Source organism: Thalassophryne amazonica, chromosome 18 (assembly GCF_902500255.1).
Source record: "Thalassophryne amazonica chromosome 18, fThaAma1.1, whole genome shotgun sequence".
NCBI classification, from domain to species: Eukaryota; Metazoa; Chordata; class Actinopteri; order Batrachoidiformes; family Batrachoididae; genus Thalassophryne; species Thalassophryne amazonica.
Window position 1 is genome coordinate 65,324,913 of NC_047120.1, and position 27,738 is coordinate 65,352,650.

The window sequence follows — 27,738 nt, forward strand, 5'->3', positions numbered from 1 at the left end:
TGGATTCTGGTTTGACATGTATTACTGGGTTACAAGTGGATATGATGAGCAGCACCTTGCAGAATGTGCATCCTGACAAGCTCCGCCCTCTCTGGACGACTACAGATTTTGTGCTTCAGGAAATTCTCCGTCTGAAAACACACAAAGGTGCAGAACAGTCATTCAGGTGTCCTATGAGAAGAACTAAGAAATCATAAATCGCTTCTTTTATTCTTTTTTTAAACAAACTGGCTATCTTACCCTGGCTCTCTCCAAACTGCGGATCTGCTCATGGAAAGCTGCTGGACTCTTCAGCGCTGCAAACCACATGTGCAAACTTCAGTTTTACCAAACTAAACATAGTGACAAACGCTTATTTTCTGGGTATCATCAGATACCCGCCCACAGCACATTAGGCTTTTGGGTTTGCTGACAACGTGACTCACGTGGCATGATGCCTTGGTCCACCAGCTGCTCGCGGGTTCGCCTCTGCTGAAGTCTCAATTGCAGGACTGAAAGCAAGAAAGAAAAACCATTAATGACCAAAAAATAAAAAATAAGCCCTCATCAGAGTGCACGCCTCTGCTGCTCCGCTTCAGCTTCCTCATGCAGACAAAATAACCGTTTATGCCTCCACATCCCGGGTATTTTCTTCTTCCATTTTGACAAATTACTCCGAACTGTCTTTTTTTGCGCCTCACTGATGCTCCAAAAAGTCACCTTGTTAAAAACATTTATTCATTCAGTAAAACGGTTGAGGGCGGAGCTTTGGTTCAGTTTCACTTTCACGTGCTTTGACGTGTTGTCGTTCACCCTTATTGAGGAGGGGGATTTAGGGCCGTGCTCAAGGGAACATCAACGGCAATTATGAAGATGAGACGAGTTAATAAGATTTACTGATTGGCTGACCTACAGGCCACTCTGAATCAACACCTTGTGCAGATTTTCACCTCAAAATTGACTGTCGTACATTTCAAAAGGACATGCAACCTGTTTGCCAATTTTAAGGACTGTTGCTATTTGTAAAAAATCCCAGTGCCTCCCCTTCCTCCAGAAAAAACACTTGCATGGTTTAGATTGCTGGACAGTTTCACAATGTTTAATTAAAATCAACCACATTTTGGGGGGGGGGGGGGGTTCAACCAATGTGTAAAATTACCTGAGGGTGCAGCAAGTTTTTTCAAACCACAACTGTAAATGTTTTTTAAAGCACATTCTAAACCCCACTGATCACAATGCAGGTACCCAGGTCATGTTAACATTAGCCAGTTAGCACTGTGGTATGTGAAGGTAGAGAGTTTTCATGCTACTTCAACCCGCTAGCATCACGTTATGTGACGCCATTTAGCATTACGTTATGTGACAAGTTTTCATGGTAACGCTAACCTGTTAGCATCATGCTATGTGACACCATTTAGCATTACGTTATGTGACGTGAGTTTTCATGGTAACGCTAACCTGTTAGCATCATGCTATGTGACACAATTTAGCATTACGTTATGTGACGTGAGTTTTCATGGTAATGCTAACCTGTTCGCATCATGGTATGTGATGGTAGCACCTTTTCAAGACGTGAGCGGTGAAATCTGTGGCAAATCAATGCTTAAGGCACCTCGCTCACTCAGGTCCTCAGACACTACAGGCATTTTTTTTAAAGCACATTATAAATCCAGTTGCTCACAACAGAGGTACGCGGATCATGTTAATGTTAGTTGTAAAGTCAAGGTGCCGACATCACACCTCATGCCAAGCTAGCGCCAAGCCAATTATACAACAAATTATATAAAGACTTTAAATGGTAAACAGACTGCATTTTATATAGCACTTTTCCATCTGCATCAGACGCTCAAAGTGCTCTACAATTATGCCTCACATTCACCCATTCACACAAACATAATCACACACTGATGTCAGGGGGTGCTGCCATGCAAGGTGCTCACTACACACCAGGAGCAACTCAGGGATTAAGGACCTTGCCCAAGGGCCCTTAGTGATTTTCCGGTCAGGCTTGGGTTTGAACCAAGGATCCTCTGGTCTCAAGCCCAACGCTTAACCACTAGACCATCACCTCCCCACTTTATTCAAACAATGAAACAGTCTTGCAACACAAGTGTAAAGACGTGTTGCAAGACTGTTGCAGTTTTTTGGATGCTCAGTAAAAATTTAACATAATTAAAAAACACATACAGAAAGAATTGCAAAAATATTTCACTTTAGATATGAGGGCCAAACTAGAGCCCGACCAATATGGATTTTTTGAGGCCGATGCCAATAATGATATCTAGATGAAAAAAATGCCAATAATCGATAAATCGGCTGATTTGCCGATAGCCAATAAATCAGCCGATATTATTTTTTTATATGACTAAAATGTTATTTTTTTGGACCCTTAACAAAAAAGGTATGAGATAAAAGCTGAAGCTTTGTCCTCATACTGATTAACTTTATAACAGAGAAGAATTTTCAAGTTAAAAAAAAACGCAAAAATGCATTTAGAGCAGTTAGGGGGCTATTCAAACGGGCCAACTAGTAAGATATCACTCCTGAAAATGATCTTTGCCATATCACGAGTTAAATCTGCCCTACGATTGGATTTTAGAAAACCATGTGGCGGAGAACCAATTCCGATTGGATACTCACATTGCGCACGTCATCACACATCTTGTATAAGGAGTACCAAAATGGCCGACGGTGGATCGAAAATCCGCGGAGTTAACTTTCATCAAAAAAAGTAAGTTTCTATCTCATATCATTAAAAGGTTATTTACAATTTAAAAGTAAATAAAAAGTAAAGCTTGGTCCCAGCCGTCGTATACGACGGCGTCGGCCCCAGAGGGTTAATGGCGAATGGCAGTAATTCCCAGAACCCTTGTTTCAACCTCTTAGCAGTAAACGAAAGTTTTTCATGCTAGAAATAAGGTCTACATAATGTGGGCTTAATAAAAAGTGTGACCGACGCAATGAGGCACATTTGACACATTACTACATAAACTGAGTTAATCAATCTGAGTTCAAATGAAACAGGAGAAATGTGGGGTGAATGTAATCGCAAATTTACTACAAACAACATCCTTATAAACTTACTTGTATGCTTTTGTCAGCCGATCAGTGTAGTGTGACGCGAACTACGGGGGCCGGTTAAGAACACATTCAAGCAGGGGTGTAAGCAGCTCTCAGTTGAATGGAGTCAGAGCTCCATCTACTGGACAAACAGTGCAAGGACATTTTACATTGCCGACACAAATATTATTTCAGTAACTGTTCTGTTTATGAGAAATTATCGGCCTTCTATTGGCAAAGGTTCGGCCGATAGTGAGTACTTTGAAAAGGGCTTATATTGGCCAATATCGGCCAGCCGATGTATTGGTCGAGCTCTAGGCCAAACATAAAAATTTAAGTGGAAACCATCACGCACGGGGGGCCCCCTGTTTTTCTGCTGCTAATTTAAAGGGAGAGAGACATAAATCCAAAATGGCTAATATTATAAAAATATTCCAAAACGTTCCCTCACTGCAGGTGATGATTTTAGTTTTGGTTTGGTGTTGGTATTGTATTTGGTACCTAGACCATTTTATATAACAGCTGAGTGGATCCTTGTCATTTGATTGGTGCTTTGTATGTCATGTGACATGCGTTATTCATCCTATTTGTGTTACATTGCATTTAGAGTGAAACTTGGTTCCATTTAGAGTGCAAATTTGGTTCCATACGTTTGGTACCATTGCACTGTACATAGCAAACACACAAAACAAATCCACGGCGCTGTAAGCCGTCTGACGTGATTTTTTTTTCACTGCACTGGGGAAGTACGCAGTCTTTTTTTTTTTTTTTGTTGGTAGTATACGCGTGCACAAGTGCCGTCCCGCTTGAGGGCACATAGCTTTAAAACAAACATGGCGGAGTTTGTTTTGCTGACGGATGATGATTTGATGCACAGCACGGCGGACTTCATCGTCAGAATTATTTAAGGACTCCTATTTAAAGTTCATGCTGGATTGTTGATGTCAGAGCAGCAGTGACGCACCAAAGCTGGATTAATTTCTGACGTGATTTTTTTCCACTGCACTGAGGAGGTACCAAAATATAAGTCCCTTTTCTGTTGTTTGTGAATTAATATAATATAAAATGACAAGGATCTATTTTAGCTGTTATATTACAACAAATATTGAATGTTTTTATAGTCTTTCAAAGGAATGAATATTTAATTCGGTGAAAGATTTGTACCATTAACCTCAAACATTCATTATTTGTATACTGTATGATCTCTGGCAGTTTTGGAACAGTTGTGTGAATGTCCCAAACCAAGGTCATTTTGAAGGTCATTGTTAAAATGTGAGATGCAAAACAACAGACTGCCCCTTACCCATATGTAACGATCACATTTGAATCTGTAGTCTTATGGGCGGAGTCACATTAAGAAGGTTTCATGACAGAATGAAAGCATGATGGAGGGATCTCTGTTCTGTAGCTCCCACAATGCATTACACATGGATATAGGGTATGTGGAGTTTCAGGATTTTGTAAGGTCCCATGACTTCAATAAAAGCTTTTACATAAATTTTTATAATGCCCCCCAACCCCCAAGAAAATCCCTGACATGAACAGGCAGAGATCTGCATTCTGGTCAAGTTGGCAAAGAATGGACATATTTAGTTTGAGTATGAGCCCAAGATTGGCATTAACACAGCCAGAACAGCTCGTCCTTCTTAAATTTGACATTTGTTTATATCCTGCAGCCTCTGTTCAGTCTGTTTCAGCTCTTTAAATCACTGCAAAAAGCACTTTGAGAGGTTCCTAAGAGTTTATTTATCCTTTATATTTATGGGCTGAAACTCTTCTGTCTCACATTTTCATGAACACATCTCATACTAGTTACAAAAACAGCCATTAAAATTCAACAATTTAATTCCCAGTTAAACGGAACCCATTCTTTATGTTTGTGAACCAGCACACGTGGATGGAAACATGATGCCACTCTGCGAGGCAAAACACTCTTTACCATCCTGTGCAGAAAAATACAAAAAATGAAAAGCTCCAAAACAAACTGGGCAAAACTGACTGCCAACAGAGATGTGGTGCGCTCACCGGCTCTGAGCCTGCTGCAGCAGTCGCTCAGTGTCTCCAATTCCACACCGGCCATAATCCTGCTAGACTCCTGCAGAATCCAGACCCCACAGAACCGTCCTCAACACGAGCAATGTGATCATAATGGAAACCCTCAGCATGAGTGCAACAAAACCAACAAATGCAATCTATGATTCACAGAGAAGTCAAATCAGCCCGTCCTCTTATGTTTTAAATCCCTCCCTGCTTCTAGTTTCTATTAAGGGGCAACATCCGCCACCTCCCCTTTTACACGTCCCCCCTTCACTCTGCCAGCTTACTACAAATGACCTTCCTGGCTAAAAAGAGACAAAACTAAACCACAAGGAGATGACTGAACCGATCTTTTTTACTGCTGAGCAACAGTGACGTTAGGAATTAGCAACACAAATCATATTGACACACCTACTTGTGTGTGTGTGTGTGTGTGTGTGTGGGGGGGGGGGGGGGGTTGAATGTAATGACTTCAACTCAGCTGCATGTCCGCTACTGTAGAGCTAATCATCGTACGCCAAAGGCACAACAAGAAAGTTTAAGTATTTCGCAAAATCACTAACTTGGTTGAAGCCTAGGTGCACTGACACTTGCATGACTTTGATGCACGTACTTGCACGCCCTGTGTCGCGCAGGAGAGTAAACTCGTCTTTAGTGGGTGTAGACTGAACGTGAGAGGAGCGCCGGCACGTGCAACTGCGCAAAGAGAATTTTGAAATGTTCAAAAAAAAAAACAACAAAAAAAAACTTTCACGCATAAATGTCATACCACGTGGCGCGATCTGCTCACCAACACTACATGCAGCTCGTCAAATCAAATAAAGAAGAAGTGAACAGAGCGAGTGGTTGCGTCAGCGCACCGCATCAGCGCGCAGCTTGTCTGAACGATTATAACAAGATGTTAAATCCATCACAAACATACTTTTACAACTGCACACAAGAAGGAAAGAACATGCAATTTTTTTTTTTAATCAAGCCATGACAATGTAAACATGACAAACAATTACCTTTTTAGACGGCTCCAAAGACTTTCTCCAGCTCGTTCAGCGTGCACGCATGTGAACGGCTCCAGCTGGAGCAGTCCTCTGTGATTCTGGAAGTAGTTAGAGCCGTTTTCAGCAGCCAACTTGCAGAGAAAATGATTAATCTGCTACGAAATAATTATTTTATATACGCAGTGTCCAGCACAGAGTGCGTGGCAGCCAGTGGAACAAAGCACGGCATCCAGCTGGGAACACAGCGGGTGGGATCGTCACAACAACGTGTGTGCTAGTGCGCGGACCAAAGTCATGAAAGTGTCAGGGCACCTTAAACCTGCAGCTGCATGATTCTGGCACAGTTTTGCACTGGTGCACCAAGAAGCTCTCGTCAAGTGAATCTATTGATTGCGACTAATTACAGCAAATGTTTATTGTGAAAACAAGCACTGCAGCATGTGAATGACTCGGCTGATTAAACATCATTTTCTTCCATTCTGTAGTTTGGTATTCATTCATCATCACAGCGTGACGTGATAAACGTGTTTTTCTGCAGTAAGAGCCATGACAATTCCACGGATTGTCGTACCCGGAATGGCTCAATAAATGATGTCAACATTCTGTATGATTTACGTAGAAATCCTGCTGCAAGGAGCAGAAAGAGGAAGTCAGTTTTTGTCATTGAGAGGCTTCTGTGGGGACGGAAAAATCTGAAAATGCTCGTGTTGACAAACGTTTTCATTCCAACAGCTTTTTCAGTTTGATCCGTCTTAGTGTGAATATCAAGACCAACATCCAAAGCATTTGGGCTGAGGTATGCAGTGAGGATGTGTTTGTTTAAACCAATGCTCATCAGCTTCCAGTGAAGCTGATGCATTGTCCTGAATTCCTTACGGGAAACGACAAACAAAAGATAACCTTTGACCTTCGCGTGCTGAGGACAGATGCCTGAGCAGTTTTACACAGATGGGATAGAATAAATGCACAATTTTACCTGTATATGCCGCTTTAAACCCACTAAGTTGTGTGTTGCCTGTTTTCTCCATATATCTAAACTTTTTTTTTAAGTGAAGATTTTTCCAAACATTTGTTGGCATTCGAGGTCTGAGGCTTCAACAGTGTTCAGACGCTACAGAAACTCAGTTTTAAGCTGTGAAGTTGGCTGTCACTCAGAGGTCTGTGGGTTAAATCTCTGATGGCAGCAAGAACCCCAGAAGGGGGGAGCAAATCCCAGGAGTCTGTTGACATTATTTGCTTTTACACTATTTTGTGAGTTCCTTTTGCACGGTGCCCTGTTAATCGCATAATCACTACCCTTAAACTGCCCTCCGCCATGTGGCAAATTTAAGATTTTTCACACACCGCCCCCCCAAGCTGTTTTCATGAAACCTGCACTAATTTATGCTGACAAACAATTAAACTTAACCCTCTGGGGTCCGAGGCCATTTTTTGGACAGTTTACTCACCTGGCATAAATTTATTGCTGTTAACAGCTCTCCCTGCATCCCACAATCAAGTTTTATGTCTCTTTTTTTCAGGATAACCTGTACTTTCAGAATACATATGCTATAGTTATGTTTTACAAATGTAATAAAGGTTTACAATCAGAAATAAGAAAGGAAAAAAGTAAATCAGAATAATTTTCCACACAAATTTATTTAAAACACACAGTAAACTATAATAAACAACTGTTTGACTGTTGTTTATTACAGTAAACTATAATAAACTGTTTTGACACTTTATAAAGGTAATTTGGGCTCTTGGGTGAAAGACTGCACAACAAAAAGGTTTTAACAATAAACACAAATGCACATTTTGAACAATATATACAAAATGGTCTATGCGTTTTGTTTGTCTTCATCTCAAAGCAATTTCTGTCTGCTATTACACAAAGGTCACATCACAAACTTATACTTTGACTGTGTTTTGGAGTGTTCTGTCCTGCCCTGAAAGCAGCTTTGACACTTTGGCCCATTAACACTCTGAGGAGAGGCCCCTCCCCCTCGCTCCATTAATATGGTAAACAGTGCTTTACGCTGGAATGAGAGAGCTTGCCACAGGCTTATTCAATAACATTCACAGGTAATGAGGAGTGGAGCATCTCTAAAACTCACAGACTTTGTGTTTGAGCACGTGAGATTGTCATCACAGGCCCTCCGTCTGCTCACTTTCACTAATTGCTGTGCTTAATGGCGCAGGGCGCATTGGAGCAAGCAGCCAGATGGTCAACTAGTAACACATCAGTGCTAAAAACGATTGTTGGTTTATCACGTGAGGTAAATCTGCCCTACGATTGGATTTTGAAAAACCATGTGACGGTGAACCAATTTCGATTGGACACTCACATTGCGCACGTCATCACACAGCTTCTATGAGGAGTACAAGGATGGCCGATGGCTGGCTAGAAAGTCTGTGGTGTTAACTTTTCAGCAAAAAAAAAAAGTAAGTTTCAATCTCATATCATTAAAAAGTTATTTATAATTTAGTAAAGCTTGGTCTCAGCCGTCGTATATGATGGCGTCGGCCCCAGAGGGTTAACTGATCATGCACACTGAGTCAGTTTGATCATCAATGTGAGTCATTACAAACTAAATTTCAGTGTAAAATAATCATTTCTAAAAAAATGAAGTAAAGTAAGTAAGATAAAACTGAAGTTATTGTACTTGGCCCCACAAATCTTAGAAACATGGTGTCTAACCAGATCCTTACTCTGGATGGCATTACCCTGACCTCTAGTAATACTGTGAGAAATCTTGGAGTTATTTTTGATCAGGATATGTCATTCAATGTGCATATTAAACAAATATGTAGGACTGCTTTTTTGCATTTGCGCAATATCTCTAAAATTAGAAAGGTCTTGTCTCAGAGTGATGCTGAAAAACTAATTCATGCATTTATTTCCTCTAGGCTGGACTATTGTAATTCATTATTTCTCCATGTAATGTGGAGTTGCGTCAGGAAGGGCATCCGGCGTAAAACTTGTGCCAATTCAACATGCAGATCCACCTTCGATTTGCTGTGGCGACCCCAAGTGCAAACAAGGGAGCAGCCGAAGGGACATACTGCAGCTAGAGTACTAACAGGGACTAGAAGAAGAGAGCATATCTCACCCATATTGGCCTCTCTTCATTGGCTTCCTGTTAATTCTAGAATAGAATTTAAAATTCTTCTTCTTACTTATAAGGTTTTGAATAATCAGGTCCCATCTTATCTTAGGGACCTCATAGTACCATATCACCCCAATAGAGCGCCTCGCTCTCAGACTGCAGGCTTACTTGTAGTTCCTAGGGTTTGTAAGAGTAGAATGGGAGGCAGAGCCTTCAGCTTTCAGGCTCCTCTCCTGTGGAACCAGCTCCCAATTCAGATCAGGGAGACAGACACCCTCTCTACTTTTAAGATTAGGCTTAAAACTTTCCTTTTTGCTAAAGCTTATAGTTAGGGCTGGATCAGGTGACCATGAACCATCCCTTAGTTATGCTGCTATAGACATAGACTGCTGGGGGGTTCCCATGATGCACTGAGTGTTTCTTTCTCTTTTTGCTCTGTATGCACCACGCTGCATTTAATCATTAGTGATTGATCTCTGCTGTCTTCCACAGCATGTCTTTTTCCTGGTTCTCTCCCTCAGCCCCAACCAGTCCCACTGCCCCTCCATGAGCCTGGTTCTGCTGGAGGTTTCTTCCTGTTAAAAGGGAGTTTTTCCTTCCCACTGTCGCCAAGTGCTTGCTTACAGGCGGTCCTTTTGACCGTTGGGGTTTTTCCGTAATTATTGTATGGCCTTGCCTTACAATATAAAGTGCCTTGGGGCAGCTGTTTGTTGTGATTTGGCGCTATATAAATAAAGTTGATTTGATTTCTTATTTTTCAGGATTGTGGTATTTCTAAGAACTCCTGGCAAAAATTATAGAATTGCCACATGCAGTGGATGTTCACAGTGCAGACCTTCAATAAACTGTCAGGTCTGCAGGAAAAAAATAACATAAAATAAATAAATAAATAATCATCGGAACCAGCCTGCCCTCCATCCAGGACTTATACCGGTCCACGACCAGGAAGTGAGCTGGTAATATCTCTGCAGTCCCCTCCCATCCTGGACACACACTGTTTAAACTCCTCCCCTCTGTTCAACGTTACAGAGCTCTGTACATCAAAACAACCAGACACAGGAACAGTTTTGTTCCACAGGCCATCAGACTGATGAACAACCAAAAAACTCACTCATTCATACACAACTTCAATCTGTCTGTTTCTCCTTTGCACACATTTTTATTGCACATTTTTTTTACTGTGAATTATTCAGTGTTTAGTGTATATTTATACATGCTCTTACAGAGAGTGCAGCTCAAACTGGAGTCAAATTCCTTGTATTCTTGTAGGTACTTGGCAAAGAAAAGGCTATTCTGATTTTTATTTTTTACTTTTTAGCAAATAAAATCTCAGACATAAAACAAAAAAAATTTCTGCAACAGCTGAAAATTCTGAGTTTATTAACTTAATTTTTTTGGATCGAGTTAAAAAAGGAAATGACTCAATTTTGGGGAAATAATTATGGAATCACCATGTAATTTGCATGTCTAAAACAAAAGTCATGTCTGTGAAAATGCAGCTTGCCACAGAGCAAAGAGTAGATCAGATTTTCTGTAGTGTAAGTTGCAGCTTTTGTTTTGTTTTTGTTTGTTTGTGTGCTTTTTACAGCCTTGGGAGGACCTGCAACTAATATTCCAGTGGGACTTATATATAGAAAAATGTGGTATTAATAATAATAATTAAGGTGAGTATTTATAAAGGACTTTCACAGGAATCAAAGCACTAAACAAAATAAGCTCTAATAATAAACACATAATAATAACAAAAAGTACATAACAATGCACAAAAAATGCAAAATTAAAGAGCTGACGATACAGAAAAACGGTGCAATTTACACTCTGGTGCGATGTATATATGGGTTTTTCCACTTCAAGAGGCACTTTTTAAACAGGTGCGACTTATATATCAGAGGTAAAAGCTTTTTTCAAGAAAGACAAATCAGCTGTAACAACTCCAAATGTTACAACACAGATTTTTTCCTTAAATTTCTCCACATCAGACTGCAAAATTAGACATTTTTGTCCTTTTTAGAATGTTGTAAATCCATTCCACCAATAAAAGTTGTATTTCCAGCAATTCTTTTAAATCCCAGCAGTTACAACATTCAGCACCAAATTGAGAAAACTGTGTCAAAACTTCACCTCAAGCCTAAATATTGAAACGCAGATTTTTTTATTTTATTTTATTTTTTTTAAAAGCCACCTCAAAATAAGGAATGTCTCAAAATGACAGGAAGTGCCTTGTTTTGTGATCTTATGTGGAGGTTAAAACAATTCAGTGTTTTCTAACATTTAGATTTGTGATGCAGCTCTAAGACACGGCAAGAAACAGTCCGGATCTCAATCCTATAAACGTGTGGTGCAAATCAGAAAATGGGTCCGTGACCAGGCTCCAGCCTGCAAAGCTGTCACCTGCTATTTTTGAAAGTTGGAACCAATATTGTTTTGAAATAAATGAAGTCCTCAAAGAATTGAGGCCATCATTAAAGTCAGAGGAGGAGCAACAACGTACCAACTGTGAATCCACAATTATGATATGAACTGTTGAGTCCACAATTTTTCCCTCTATTTAATAACAGCAATTAAATTCTGTTTCTTGGAGCCAGAATGTTCCGTTATTAAATAAAAATGACTCTATCATATCTGTGATTTGTTTATTTGCTACAAAGTAACAAATCTGTTTGAACACCCTCAACGTGATGTGATTCCATCAACTTTGGTTGTAGATTAAAGACATTCTGCCACTTAAGAACTTATTTTGAAACAAAATAATTGAATGATTGATACATGTGTTCCGGTGGAAAGTATGAGGTGCGAGTTCTCTCTGGAGGGGACACGAAGAACGTCAAGATGATGAGTGTGTACTACTCCTGTTGACATTCCACAAAAACTTTCCAGTGTCTGACAGCATCAACCGCAACGCATGACGGCACAAAACCCTACATTTATCCAAAGCACATTTAATCCAGACTTGGCCGAGCCCCCAATAAATGCCGTGCATCTGGTGACTGTATCAGACACAGTGTCCTGGTGGTGATCAATATCACAGTGAGTTAAGGAATTAACGGATCTCTCGCTGACATCATGATTAAGAGCTGGCAGAGGCAGCAGTGAATCCAACCTGCTGCTACAGCCTGCTGATTTTCTGCCCATCCATCAGTGTCTGAGTCAGTCCGTCAGGCTGCCAAAACAACGCCGACATCGTGAGTGATGAGAAGCTAATGTGCAGCGAGTGGAAGAAAAGCTGATGTGAGTTTCAGGATTTGAGGATTCAGTTTTATGAGGGCCCACTTGCAGTGATTCGTTGATTCTAGAATAGAATTTAAAATTCTTCTTCTTACTTATAAGGTTTTGAATAATCAGGTCCCATCTTATCTTAGGGACCTCGTAGTACCATATTACCCCAATAGAGCGCTTCGCTCTCAGACTGCAGGCTTACTTGTAGTTCCTAGGGTTTGTAAGAGTAGAATGGGAGGCAGAGCCTTCAGCTTTCAGGCTCCTCTCCTGTGGAACCAGCTCCCAATTCAGATCAGGGAGACAGACACCCTCTCTACTTTTAAGATTAGGCTTAAAACTTTCCTTTTTGCTAAAGCTTATAGTTAGGGCTGGATCAGGTGACCCTGAACCATCCCTTAGTTATGCTGCTATAGACGTAGACTGCTGGGGGGTTCCCATGATGCACTGTTTCTTTTTCTTTTTGCTCTGTATGCACCACTCTGCATTTAATCATTAGTGATCGATCTCTGCTCCCCTCCACAGCATGTCTTTTTCCTGGTTCTCTCCCTCAGCCCCAACCAGTCCCAGCAGAAGACTGCCCCTCCCTGAGCCTGGTTCTGCTGGAGGTTTCTTCCTGTTAAAAGGGAGTTTTTCCTTCCCACTGTAGCCAAGTGCTTGCTCACAGGGGGTCGTTTTGACCGTTGGGGTTTTACATAATTATTGTATGGCCTTGCCTTACAATATAAAGCGCCTTGGGGCAACTGTTTGTTGTGATTTGGCGCTATATAAAAAAAAATTGATTGATTGATTGATTGATTGATTCACAGACTGCATGCCTGGCTGTATGTGTAACTGCACTAATGAAGCATGTTGAGCCCATGAACTCACAAATGATTTAAGATGAAACATGGCTGCTGAACAACTGATAGATAACGAGTATTTCGCCAAAGCGAAGAGAACAATCAGATCGATTTTTAGGAAGGTCCATGTCACACCCTGTGTGCTCTACACTCCACGATATAAATGTACAAGTACACAAATGTGTGCAACGGTATTTTTGATGATGTATGATTTCATCACATGACTGACTTCATTTTGAAGTCAAGTCATATCAATCAAAAGATTTTGCTGATCAACAAATGCTTTAGATCACAGTTTCCCAAACCTGGTCGTTGGGACCCAAAATACTGAATATTTTACTGCATATGTTCTCTGCTATAACTGCACATAATGAGCCCAATCAGGTGTGACCCACTGTTCAGCCAATCTGGTCTGAGTAGATCAGGGCCACATGGAAATTAGAGTACCGCACTCGGAGAGCGCAAACCTCCGCCAACACTAGTTTCCAATTCCACAACTTTTTACCTTGGAAAACATTTTCAAGGTCAACTCCTGTTAGAAGTGGCTTTTCATCAGCTAAAATATAATACAAAATATTATAGATATTCTATATCAAAAGGGCTTTTCAATGGTAAAATCAAATATCCACTAAATCCGCAATATGGATGAGATGCCGATCAAACTTAATCTATCCACTGAGAGACAGCCAGTTTGCACCTCATTGTCACAAATGAGAGTGATTGAGGCACATTTGATTGAGATATAATGCAAAATGTACATCAAATGGGCTTTTCAAGATTTAAATTCAAATGTCCACAAAATTTCACAGTGACGTGAAAAAAATTTGGGCTCTGGGCTGTTCACAAACAGACAAACAAACAAACAGGGGCAAAAACATAACCTCTTCCAACTTCGTTGGTGGAGGTAAATGTTCAATGCTATGGGTCCTGAGGACCAGGACTCGCAAACATTCATGTCGGCTTCTTGGTTGTACAAAAAGTGTTTTGCAGAGCATACTTTCCTTGACATTTGACCAAACCAGTACATAGTTGAATCAGCATTAGAGATGCATTCAAGTAATATTCCCTCCAAGTTTGAAGGAAATCCGTCCATCTGTTTTTGGATGATCGTGTCCACAGATACACAAGCATGCTACCAAACAGAATACCCTTTACCTACAAGGAGGGTAATTAAGCTACAAGTTTTGATGACAAAATTACATCCAAGAATTACAACCAATGACATGCTGAAGCTGTGGGCCGGAATCCTGCTCATGACATGATGGACAATCCAATAAAGTGGCCAAACTGGTGTTCAAAGCAAAGAACTGTTTCTCATTGCTACAACGAAAGAAAACACTTTTCATAAAGTACACTGGAATCTCCTGCACTGCTTGTCTGTGGACTGGCATCTCCGGAGGTGGAGCATTCAGCATTAACTGCCAATAACGAGTCTGTTTCTGCATTTAAGAATAAACAAATAAATAACACAGTACTGGCCATCAACAAAAAAAATCTCAGCACTGTTGAATTCTCATTACTGATTTTCCTTCTGCTCTTTCTGGAACAATATATTAATCTACGCAACGTATGCGCAGAGTCTTATGTGCCCATCTTTCTGTGACTTATTTGAAGGGTTTATAGCCAATCAAAGAGTTCAGCTGCTACAAGATGAAGTCATGATCGTACAAACAGTGATGTGATTACATTCAGCTCTGGATAACAGTGTTGCTGGCTGGTTGTTGGCTTGATAAATATCATTTACAAGCTGCGATAAACTAAAATAAATAAAATAGTTTTTTATACTTATCTGACAATGGCATGACAACACGTTTAAACTGTGTTTAACATCCTCAGCTGTCAGCAGACAGAGAAGATAAATCCCCGCAGTAGCATGTTCTCACCATTTTTTCGCTCGTTGAGTGGAGGCAGGCTCTGTGTGGGTTGGAGCGACAGTTCCTCCATGTCATGGGTCACCGCCTCACTCTGGGGACTGGGTACCAGTAAACTCGTCATCTCACAATCCCCCTCTGCTCCGATAAGCCCCAGGGAAGCCTGGGGCTCCATCCTGCCTCAGGAGGGGGTTGGGGAGGATCGGAGTGTCCCAGGCAAATAACAGTAGTAAAAATGACCGTCCCTGCAGTTTAGTCTCACTGCTACCTGCCTGAAAGAGAAAGAGTGTCAAGTGAGAACAGAATGGCATCACTGAAGGACATTTGGCAAACTCAAGCACTCCAGTAATTCTGAATAGTCATAATTATCAAGTTGGCATGACTACATCACCCAACTGTTGCGATGCTAACGGTGGCATTTAATTCCAACCATCTGGAAGAGATCAGCCCGCGCTATTCATTAAACGAGCTACATTGGCTATTATACCAAATAATCACTTCAAACCGCTAGTTGTGGATGAATGTTCTCTGTTCAGGCTGCCTTCATAATCTGGAATATGACGTAGGTTTGGTGGTTTCAAACAGAGGCAACGGAAACATTTTGGGGCACAAAACAAACACTTTAGTATCCATGGCTTCCCAACAGGCTCGTAGCAGCAGCTTTTCAGTCCCACATCCATCTGTTCCAGACTGAAAATAGATTTTATTAACCATGTTGATGTGTTGCTTTGGCTCTGAACCACAGCACTCCTGTGGGTAATGATGTTACTTCATCCTATAGATTCTGAAAGTGCCCAAAGCACTACACAAACAGCGGGATGTGCCTCAGACATACGTCTAAGTGCTGTGATTGCTGAATAATGTCCAAACATAACAAACGCTAAAGCTCACTCTCACCACTATAGGCTTAAAGTGTCAACTAGTCTCCCAATCTCTACTCAAAGTCCTCAAAATAATGTTGGTTGGAGTGTATCATTTTTATGGTGCACCATTAATTAAAGTGCACACATAGGAACTGTTACAAATACAAACTCTGTATGGCTAATATTCCTATTATGACATATGCTTTTCTGCAGCTACTGGCATAAACTAATGACTTAAAGTCATCACTTTATTATTCCCAATCAGGTTTCATCTGCACATGTCAGTCTGTCAACAATAAACTGTTTCCTCACCCTATGGACATTTAGGACATGTATCAGTCAGGATTTTCACAACAGAGCGACTTTGGACTTGGGCTGATACAGATCCATCGGGGCATGATACATAAACAGACATGTAATAAGATTTATCACATATTACAACAAAAATAAAGAACAATAATCATACACATGAAGCATGTAGAATGAATAATGCAGGTAAATCATGTAAATATGTAAATTATTTAATGTACTTATGGCTCTCTATAAAGTCATGAGTGTCCTCTTCACTGATGTCTCACAACTTCAGTATGAGACTCAACTTGGAGAATTCTCTCTGTTAGGGAGGATGAAACTCTCTCACCTTGATCAGACATCTTGGTTGAATGAAATGACCTCTGGATGCTGTTTCAGGATCCTGCACTTGTCACCGGGGTAACACAAAAAGTGGTGTCATTGGTGGGGCTGAGAAATGGGGGCTCCTGATTGGATGAAAAGCAGGGTGATACAAAGCCTGGTATTTTCAATGTCTTCTCTTGCGTCGCCCTGTTTTAAGATTTGTATCACCCCAATTTTAATGCCACAGTTTCCAGGGCAGTAAAACTGATAGGAAAAGTGTATGATTTATCAGCCCCATTGTTTTCTTGTATCTCATGAGGGCTGGTTTATGAGTACAGGGCAGATTTTTGTTGTAATATGTGACATCAAAATTTATATGCATAATAATATTTTGGCTTTCCCCACTCTATGAACTTTTGGGCCATATAGCATTGCACTCTGCCTGTGTGTGTGCATCAGTCTAATAGTGTAATAATTGTTCTATTTTATTGCTTTTAATTGTGTTATGTCTTATGTACAGCACTTTGTTTTCAACTTGGTTGTTTTAAAGTGCTATATAAATAAAGCTGAGTTGAGTTGAGTTTGTCCTTTTCTGGATTATGAATGTGATTTATACATCAACGCTTCAGTTACCACTACACCACAGTTCAAATGAATTTCATTTATTTATATCGCAATAAACCACAACAGACGTCATCTCAAAGGGAACAATAGCTCATTTGGCATTTCTTCTTCCTTGGTTCATGTTAGCTCTAACTAACCCCCACCACCACCACCTTCTTTATTAAACTCAGCCTCTAACCCACAGTCACTTTCTGAACCCCTAATAATGATGCAGTGTCACTAAATCAGCACTACAGGCCTTAATGGTCACCCAAAGTGGTTTTCTGGGACCTCATTTGTGTAACAGATCTCTAGCAACAGCATCTTTGGCAATTAACCAGACTGTGCTCAGTCTCACGTCAGCACCTCCTACAGATTACAATCAAACAGTCTCCGACATCTCTGCTGCATCTCTCTAGAAACTATTATTATGCATTTGTTGTCTCTGGCAGGTTGTTTATTAGTTGTAGTACTGGTCTATTAATGCAGAAAAAAATCTACTTTCTGATTAAAATCAGATACAAACAACTGGTACGTGTTTGTGGGTCATGCCAATAAATCAATAATAGGTTAATTTAAGGGTAACTGAACTACAATTGGAGCAAATTCTTAATGGTAAATTCAAATATAGCCAGCTTTTGCTGTTACTGTAATTTCATTATGCTCTCAGTGCGGTGATGCTCACCTCAAGTAGCAGAGGACAGCGGGGCACTGAGGAAGGAGACAGCGAGAGTTGTTATCACCATGCTAAGCCATAGAGTCAAACCTGACAAGACAGAATCAGGAAACATGAATATAGTAAGTGCGGCAGACAAACAAAACACAGGACGAACCATCAATGAGACTGTGTTTCTTTTTCAGTGAGATCTGCAATATGAAGCAGCTATGTTATGGATCCAGCCGTGAATTTTGAATTAATTAATACTAGAGCACCGCGCTCACAGAGGTCAAACCTCTGCCAACACTAGTTTTCAATTCCACCAAATTTTACCTTGGAAAAAATTTTCAAGGTCAAAGTCCTGCTAGAAGTGGGTTTTCAGAAACTAAATTAGATGTGATTATATGTCACTCAGGAGTATGTATTTAGTTCATGCACTTGAATCAAAGTTTTTTGTGATGTCAGGTTTTGTTTCTCCAACATTTTCGGTTTCTGAATTTTTTTTTTCACATAACCAATGTTCTGTTAAGGGTCCCTTCACACACTGCATGATTGAAGCTGAGTACTGGGGAAGATATCCAGGGGGGAAGATATACAGCTACACCGGTTTCTGTGTCTTTCGTGTTATGTCTGAAGGGGCCCTAAAATGATCTCTGCTTTGGACAATTTGTCATTGCTTGTTGATAACTGGTTTCTGGCCGATAACTGGAAAATACAAAAGCGGCAGAAAATTGGAACCTCCATCCAATTTTGGTGGTGTATGTAAATCCATAACAGAAAAAGGAGAGTGACTGAGGCACTTTTAATTGAGATATAATGCAAAATGTACACCAAATAGGCTTTTCAATATCAACTTCAAATGTCCATAACGTTCACAATCTGGATCAGATATGGATCAAACTTTGTCAGACGATAGTGAGTGCCAGTCTGCACTTCACTTTAAAATATGAGAGTAATTGAGGCATGTTTGAATAAGACATACTGTAAAATATACATTAAATGGGGTTTTCAAAGTTAAATTTAAATGGCCACAAAATCATAATCTGAATCTGATCCGGATTAAACTTTGTCATCCTACATAATGCTCTCAAATATGAAAGAAATGCTATCTCTTTTGACAGAGTTATGAATTTTTGAATATTCATTCAATGTTAAAGGACAGGGATTTTGAAAACTGAATCATGTCTTGCCTATAAGGATATGAATCTTCAGGAAAAATTTCATAATGATATGAAAAAATGTGGGCTCCAGGCTGTTCACAAATAGACAAACAGACAGACAGACAGGCGAAGGTAAAAAACAAACATTTCCATGTGGCAGAAGATTTTTCTGAAGCCCTCAACAAAAGACATTTTAAGCACCACAGTCTCCTTAAAACAGAGTGGCTGCTATTTTGTAGCGCTACAATAGATTAAAGACACGACCAAAAGAATCCATTTTTAAAAGGTAACTAGCCATAAATTTTGCAACAACATCAAGGAACAACAACCCGACACTAAACAGTTGACAGACCCATATAAAAGCCCATTAAAATAAAAGCACACACATACAGCCCCGATGTCTAATTTAGGAATCGGGCGCTGCATGAATCATGTGTTTGAAGACAAGCAGTGAGAGAACAAAAAAAGAGGATAAGGATGCTTAACAATGCACAAATAAAAGAGGCAGACACTCAAAAATGACATCAATGTTTGAAAAGTGATGCTCACCATTTGATAGAAAGACCTGCAATTGTTTCTATGGAAGTTAAGCCTCCACACAGAGGAAACAGCAGGATTCTATGAGAAGGACATAAATTAGATAACAGATTTAGAGTTTGCCACACTAAAGATTTTTAATATTCTACGTACCCAAGTTAAGAATTTCATCCCCGTAATCCGGTATTCTGTTTCAATTTCAACAAACTGCAGCTCCAGTGGACTGTTCAAGTGAATACAAAGTTCTGAAAGCACCTGGGTCCAGTTCAGCAACATCACGAACACTCTGAGCTCATAACGGGTCCACACCTAGGTTGCAAAAACCAGGTGATACAGAACCGCCCCATCAAATGTCCAAACAGAAAATCTAAAGACATAAACAAACACGGGATGGCAGCAACCTTGCTGAGACTGCCCCTGACATATTTGGTTTTGAGGGGTTCCCATGATGCACTGTTTCTTTCTCTTTTTGCTCCGTATGCATCACTCTGCATTTAATCATTAGTGATCGATCTCTGCCCCCCTTCTCGGCATGTCTTTTTCCTGGTTCTTTCCCTCAGCCCCAACCAGTCTCAGCAGAAGACTGCCCCTCCCTGAGCCTGGTTCTGCTGGAGGTTTCTTCCTGTTAAAAGGGAGTTTTTCCTTCCCACTGTGGCCAAGTGCTTGCTCATAGGGGGTCGTTTTGACCGTTGGGGTTTTTCATAATTATTGTATGGCCTTGCCTTACAATATGGAGCGCCTTGGGGCAACTGTTTGTTGTGATTTGGCGCTATATAAGAAAAAAGTTGATTGATTGATTGATTAAGGGAAAAGGAGTTTTAAGGAATCAACATCCCAGTCTATCTCCTGATCTATCATCATCTGAACATTTCCATTGTAAGGACACAAATGCACTCATTTGTAATTATATAACGGCTGAGTGGATCCTTGTCATTTGATTGGTGCTTTGTATGTCACGTGAATGTCATGAAATATTCATACAATTGAACTCATAAGCATTCATTATTTGTATACTATGTAACAGTACACAGGATGTCAAGTGGCCTTTCCTCAAATCTAACACAGAAGGGCTCCAACCAACAATGCCTGGGACAATACGAGGCAGAAACCTCGTGATGTCATTATAATAAACAAATAAATTCTGCTGGATAGGGCTGAAACGATTAGTCAAGTAACGCCAATAATTCAATTACAAAAAATGTTCGAGGCAAATTCTGTGCCTCGAAGCTCCGTTTAACATTGTAGGACATATGCCTGGCCTGTGTGTGGTGCTGTAATGTCCCCAGAAAAAAAAAAACAGACGAAGACTAGAGCATGCGCATAAGCCATGTAAGAGCTAATCAATACAGTACCAAAAGCTACAGCTTTTCAATGCAACACACAGAGTAAAACAAAGTCTTTTAAGAGAAAGAGGATCCACGCTGATCATCTGAAATAGACTTACTGCGCATTTAAAGCGAAGCAGTGTGCTTGTCTATTTTTAAAAAGCACACGGTTTGGTCCACTGGCTGCTCTCCGCCCTACGTGGGGAGTGACTGTTGACCCGACAGCCAGTTGCTGTCTCTCTCTGCCCGGTGTGAGGAGCTCAGCACTGCCCTCAGAAAGCCATATCCCATCACCATTTCAGCAAAATGTCAAGACTTTGGCACGACCACGGTCAGGAGAATAGACTATTTTGTGCCTTATTCAACTGACGATCGGGTGAATATTCATTTTGACACGGCTTTGCGTCTCCGGGCCACCGGGCGAATACAGTCGGTCCTCTACATGCATTTTAAGTCAAGTTTTCATCAACAGGGTGCAGAGCGGATTTATCAGTGTGGCTTTTGTGGAAAAGCTGCACTCCAGAGCCATTTTTCACAGGCTGTGCTCACGTTCACATGCAGCCTGACTGACTGAGGATTACACCAACCGCCTGCGCTTACGGCCCGGTGTCAGGGGAGTACTGAGCTGAGCTCCTGACACTAGGAAAGATCCAAAACTTGTAAAGACATGAAAAAATAAATAATTACCCAGCAAAACAGAAAGGGATACACTAAATTTGACCATCTGCGTGATGGTGCAGTGACACTGAGCCATTGCTTAGGGAGAGCCCTGGACTGTTGATGTTCTTTAAAAACGCAAAAGTACTTTTCATCCAATTACTCGATTAATCGCCAGACTAATCGATAGAATACTCTATTACTAAAATAATTGATAACTGCAGCCTTACTGCTGGAACAACAAAACAAAAATCAAGCTGCAGTGAGAATTTGTGGTATTTTTGACAGTAACATGTAGGTTAGAGGAGTCGGTGTGAAACCCACCAAAGAAGATATTTGGCCATCAGACAAGGATATTTCAGACTTAATCTACACCCTGACCTTCAACCCCATGTAACTAACACACGATGAAACTCAAGATCTGTAGCATTATGAAACAGAACTACAGTTGTACCTTAAAAACATTTAAAAACTGACTTCAATTTGATTAATGTAGAGATAATGTAATTTTAAATTGTTAAGTATCAGGTGTAGACTGATTAAAATTACTTTTATTACAATTTAACGTGTTTTCATCTAGAAAAAAAAAAACGTTTTGGGCTAATTAAAGGCATCTTTGAAACAATGAAACATTTTTCACCTGTTTTCAAACTACCTAAGTTGTAAATAAACTGGATTCTGAACACATTTGAATTACACCTCCTGGGGATCTATAAGGAGTTGCAGTGGACATATTTTTAAAATAATTTTTAAACAAATTCAGGATGTTTTAGGCTATGAACATAGCATAAAACCAAGCCTGATTAACCAGAACAAATTATTCACATAATGAAACTCAAAACTGAATAATATGAGAAGAAGTCTTACCGACCTTTGGACAAAAAGAAAAAAATAACCTCAAGGTGCATCCTTTAAAGAAATGAACAATAATTGAGCAAGCAGTCACCAGAAGTTACAACCAGCAATAACAAAAGGAGCTGTAACCATGTGTGTTACACATTAATGCTTTAACTAAAAAGTTTGAATAAGTGGTCAAACCGGTCCTGTAATTCATTATCCCTGTGAGAGATGCCACAGAAAAAAAAAGTGACATACACAGACATACACAGCATGAGAACCACTCAGAGCCAAACTACTGCTTGACTCTGCAGTTTGAGTCTAAAATAGACCACAGCCCTGTCCAACAAAAATGTCTGCTTTTATCCAGAGATAACACAAAAACAATGACATCACTGCGCTCATTGACTGGAGTCAAAGTTCTGTTCTGTTCCCACCAAACACAGGTCGTTTCCTTCTGTCTTGTTGACACAAAGTCAGACATTAAAGAACACAATGTTTCAGTGGCAAAATGACATACCTTTAAGAAGTTCAATAATTTTGCATTAAAATTTTTTTTTTTGGGGGGGGGGGGGGTCGGTCATGAAATATTCTAATATTTTGAGATACCTTTTTTGGAAGTGCAAGTAGTAATAGCAACATTAAAATAATTTAAAAAATAAAACAAAAACGAAGTGGCTATTGCTACGGCCCTGGACTCTGTCACTTCATATGGCAGCCGATAACAAACCGCTGTGATTATTGCAAGATAAAAAGCGGCATCAAGGCGTAGAAGAGGCAGCTGATGAATTTCAAGTTCAAAACTTAGGGGCTGTACATGAACCATCACGTTAGGTAGTTTAAATAAGAAAGCGGCTATCCGTGCACAGCCGTATTAAGAATGATGAATTCTATTCATACATAACATAGTTGTTCAGGGTTTCTTCACCACTGGCATGTCTGTTGACTACACCCTATGACCTGTTGCGTAGAGCGAGACATTGTGGCTCAAGCTGTTGGGTGCTGGACTTCTGGATTTGAATCCCAAACATGTTTCTCTCCAACATCAACTATTAAGTAACTGTGGTAAAGACAGCCTATATTACAAATATTCTGGAACCATAGAAAGTGTTAAAGTTTGCCACATCAAAAAGACATTTCGGCCTGACATACAGAAAGAAAACAACTAAAGATGAACAATACAGCTACGTATAGATAGTCACTGCCTTTAAATAACAATTACTTTCAAATCTCGGTTGTCGTCCTGCGTCTTTGTTTGTCTGTGTGATTATTGTTTTTCTGTGCTGATGGGGTTTTTTTTTTCCTCATTGCTGCTGTGTAACGCAGCGGCTATGAGAGTTTTTTTCTCTTCCTTACCACGTGTGTGCTTTTTATATGTGTTTATGTACCAGGCCGGCCTAATTGCCATCCTAACTGGCAATTAGGATGGGTTAAATGCAGTAGACACATTTCATTGTGCAGGGAACATGTTCCTTTGTGCATATGACAATAAAATTCTTTTGAATCCTTTGAATCCTTATGGTATTTTTTTTTTAGATATACATGTATGCGATAAAGTCCACAGTAATACTCAGTTTTCACTGAGTGTTTTAATGACTGCATGACTCACCCACACTGTTTATGTTTATTGCAAAAGTAGCTCACATTTCTATAGATCAGATAAGGACAATCAAGATCAAAATGTCTTTATTATGCCCCGGGGAAGTCTGCTTCACAGTCACCAGCCCAAACAGCAATCGCAACAACAAACGACACACTAAAAAATGGATAAACAACAATAAATATCTTGAGTTTAAAGGGCCATTGACGGCAGGGACAGACGGGTTGTTGTGTCCGTTGGTCCTGCAACTTGTTAAGGCATGTCTGCGGTGTGATGGAAGCAACACACGTTGTCATCATCAGAAGAAATCATCACGTTAATGTGAATGACTTCATCACTGCATAAGTTGACTTCAGGACACGCGTCAACTCATCCCCTCTCATTCATTAAGCATCCATCATATGTGTGTGTAACAGGCTGACACTTTAGACATAAGCGGTAGAATGACAACTACCCCACACAAAAGGAGACTTAATGACCCGGTGGCTCTCAGTGGGTGGGTGTGGGAGAAGCTAGGTTAGCTACTTCAAATCTGACAGGTGAATTAATTAAAACCGGCCAAATGCTTCTGTCAGTGCGCCAATTACTACATAAACGTATATTCTTATGCCCTTTCGTGCCGCCTGCTGTTTGCACATGACGGACACTCAACAACAACAATCTCTTCACATTTGTAGCTTGTTAGCTCAGTTAGCTAGCTCATGCTAAAAACAAGACGGCGCGGACGGTAACGTCTTACCGAACGCCGGGAAGCAGACTGCAACCGAACTCCACTTCACAGTGAGACATCTGTTGATGTCAGCGATTTAAAGTCCCGTCTTCTGTTTATACCGTTTGTCTCTCTGATTGAAGTTTATTTGACTGAGGAAAATGGCTGCGACTTGCTTTGGGTTTAGATGCAGTGACGTCACGGCACTGTCGCACAGGAGCGTATCAGCGTCAGGGAAGGGGCCCGTCTGGATACCCCCCCCCCCCCCACCGAATTTTTCATTTTACAGTATGACGTAATATAAATATATTATATATCATATTAACAAGTAGTAGAGCATAGACATCTGTGGTGCAGCAGAGACATTCATTACCGAAATAACGTTTGTTTTTTTTAACACCCATAATCATAAAATGGTCTGAGTCCTCTACTCACATTTGATGATTAATTTTATTTGAGAATTTAAAAATAAAAAAAAGTTTTGCAATGATTGAATAAGGGTGAACAGGGCAGCTATCCAGCTAGTGACAAAAATCCACCATAAACTTAAAATGGTAACAAATCAACAGCAACCTATCTTATAGAATACTAGCGTGTTGCCTGCAGGGAAACATGGGCACTAGATTGGGTAGTCTTTATAAAATAGATAGCTGATATTTTTCAAGGGTGGTAATAATTTATGCAAAGTTTTGGAATGGCGTGTAAGTCCAGAATGTAATTATCAATGTGCATTGCTCACTATTTTTATTTAATATTTAAAATATTAACCGTATCACCGTTCGTTTGGGCAGTGTTCATCCTTGATACATAAGCATACCAAATGGCAAATGTCAGCTCTCCCCAGTTTGTCCGTGATTGAAGCCATACACACACCGCACATACACAGAGGCCACTTGGCTTTTAATATATAGATGCTTTACTGCTCCCTGCTGGAATGGCGTGAGTCCAGAATGTAATTATCAACATCCATTGTTCACCGTTTTTTACTTAATATCTGTAATTTTGCCAAAAATATTAATCGTATCAACATTCGTTTGGGCAGTGTTCATCCTTGATACATAAGAATACCAAATGGCAAATGTCAGCTCTCCCCAGTTTGTCTGTGATTGAAACCATACACACACCGCACATACCCAGAGGCCACTTGGCTTTTAATACGTATACTTAACAAAAATCTAAACGCAACACTTTTGGTTTTGCTCCCATTTTGTATGAGATGAACTCAAAGATCTAAAACTTTTTCCACATACACAATATCACCATTTCCCTCAAATATTGTTCACAAACCAGTCTAAATCTATGATAGTGAGCACTTCTCCTTTGCTGAGATAATCCATCCCACCTCACAGGTGTGCCATATCAAGATGCTGATTAGACACCATGATTAGTGCACAGGTGTGCCTTAGACTGTCCACAATAAAAGGCCACTCTGAAAGGTGCAGTTTTGTTTTATTGGGGGGGATACCAGTCAGTATCTGGTGTGACCACCATTTGCCTCATGCAGTGCAACACATCTCGTTCGCATAGAGTTGATCAGGTTGTCAATTGTGGCCTGTGGAATGTTGGTCCACTCCTCTTCAATGGCTGTGCGAAGTTGCTGGATATTGCCAGGAACTGGTACACGCTGTCGTATACGCCGGTCCAGAGCATCCCAAACATGCTCAATGGGTGACATGTCTGGTGAGTATGCCGGCCATGCAAGAACTGGGACATTTTCAGCTTCCAAGAATTGTGTACAGATCCTTGCAACATGGGGCCGTGCATTATCCTGCTGCAACGTGAGGTGATGTTCTTGGATGTATGGCACAACAATGGGCCTCAGGATCTCGTCACGGTATCTCTGTGCATTCAAAATGCCATCAATAAAATGCACCTGTGTTCTTCGTCCATAACAGACGCCTGCCCATACCATAACCCCACCGCCACCATGGGCCACTCGATCCACAACATTGACATCAGAAAACCGCTCATCCACACGACGCCACACACGCTGTCTGCCATCTGCCCTGAACAGTGTGAACCGGGATTCATCCGTGAAGAGAACACCTCTCCAACGTGCCAAATGCCAGCGAATGTGAGCATTTGCCCACTCAAGTCGGTTACGACAACCCCGATGAGGACGACGAGCATGCAGATGAGCTTCCCTGAGACGGTTTCTGACAGTTTGTGCAGAAATTCTTTGGTTATGCAAACCGATTGTTTCAGCAGCTGTCCGAGTGGCTGGTCTCAGACGATCTTGGAGGTGAACATGCTGGATGTGGAGGTCCTGGGCTGGTGTGGTTACACGTGGTCTGCGGTTGTGAGGCTGGTTGGATGTACTGCCAAATTCTCTGAAACGCCTTTGGAGACGGCTTATGGTAGAGAAATGAACATTCAATACACGAGTAACAGCTCTGGTTGACATTCCTGCTGTCAGCATGCCAATTGCACGCTCCCTCAAATCTTGCGACATCTGTGGCATTGTGCTGTGTGATAAAACTGCACCTTTCAGAGTGGCCTTTTATTGTGGGCAGTCTAAGGCACACCTGTGCACTAATCATGGTGTCTAATCAGCATCTTGGAATGGCACACCTGTGAGGTGGGATGGATTATCTCAGCAAAGGAGAAGTGCTCACTATCACAGATTTAGACTGGTTTGTGAACAATATTTGAGGGAAATGGTGATATTGTATATGTGGAAAACGTTTTACATCTTTGAGTTCATCTCATACAAAATGGGAGCAAAACCAAAAGTGTTGCGTTTATATTTTTGTTGAGTGTATATAGATGCTTTACTGCTCCCTGCTGGAATGGAGTGAGTCCAGAATGTAATTAACATCCATTCTCACTGGTATTAACCATTATCCGTAGTTTCTCCAAAAATATTAGTGCTATCAACGTTCTGTTTCGGTGCCATTCATCCTCGACCCAAAATACATAAACATACCAAACACCAAATGGCAGCTCTCCCCAGTTTGTCCGTGATCAAAGCCACACACACGCACACAGAGGCCACTTGGCTTTTAATATATATGGCCAAGTTATTTTATTTATATATTTTGTAATTTCAGTCAGCGTTGTCACTGGTGATGTCGCTCGTGAGTCGTAA

At 40.6% G+C, this 27,738-nt stretch overlaps 1 protein-coding gene across 3 annotated transcripts in view; it reads right to left on the bottom strand.

The window, feature by feature from the left end:
* The window catches only part of mrtfba (myocardin related transcription factor Ba), a 40,570-nt gene extending 15,726 nt beyond the window's left edge, over positions 1-24,844 (bottom strand). For 2 of the 3 annotated variants that reach the window (XM_034194623.1, XM_034194621.1), the window contains exons 1-6: positions 24,681-24,844; positions 17,853-17,933; positions 15,099-15,358; positions 426-491; positions 241-296; positions 56-131 (exon numbers count right to left, since the gene is read on the bottom strand). In XM_034194623.1, coding sequence (XP_034050514.1) covers positions 56-131; positions 241-296; positions 426-491; positions 15,099-15,261 — 361 coding nt within the window. In that variant the 5' untranslated portion in view covers positions 15,262-15,358; positions 17,853-17,933; positions 24,681-24,844. The remainder of the gene's footprint in view (positions 1-55; positions 132-240; positions 297-425; positions 492-15,098; positions 15,359-17,852; positions 17,934-24,680) is intronic. The other variant, XM_034194622.1, reaches the window with a different exon arrangement.
* Between the last annotated feature and the right edge of the window lie 2,894 nt (positions 24,845-27,738).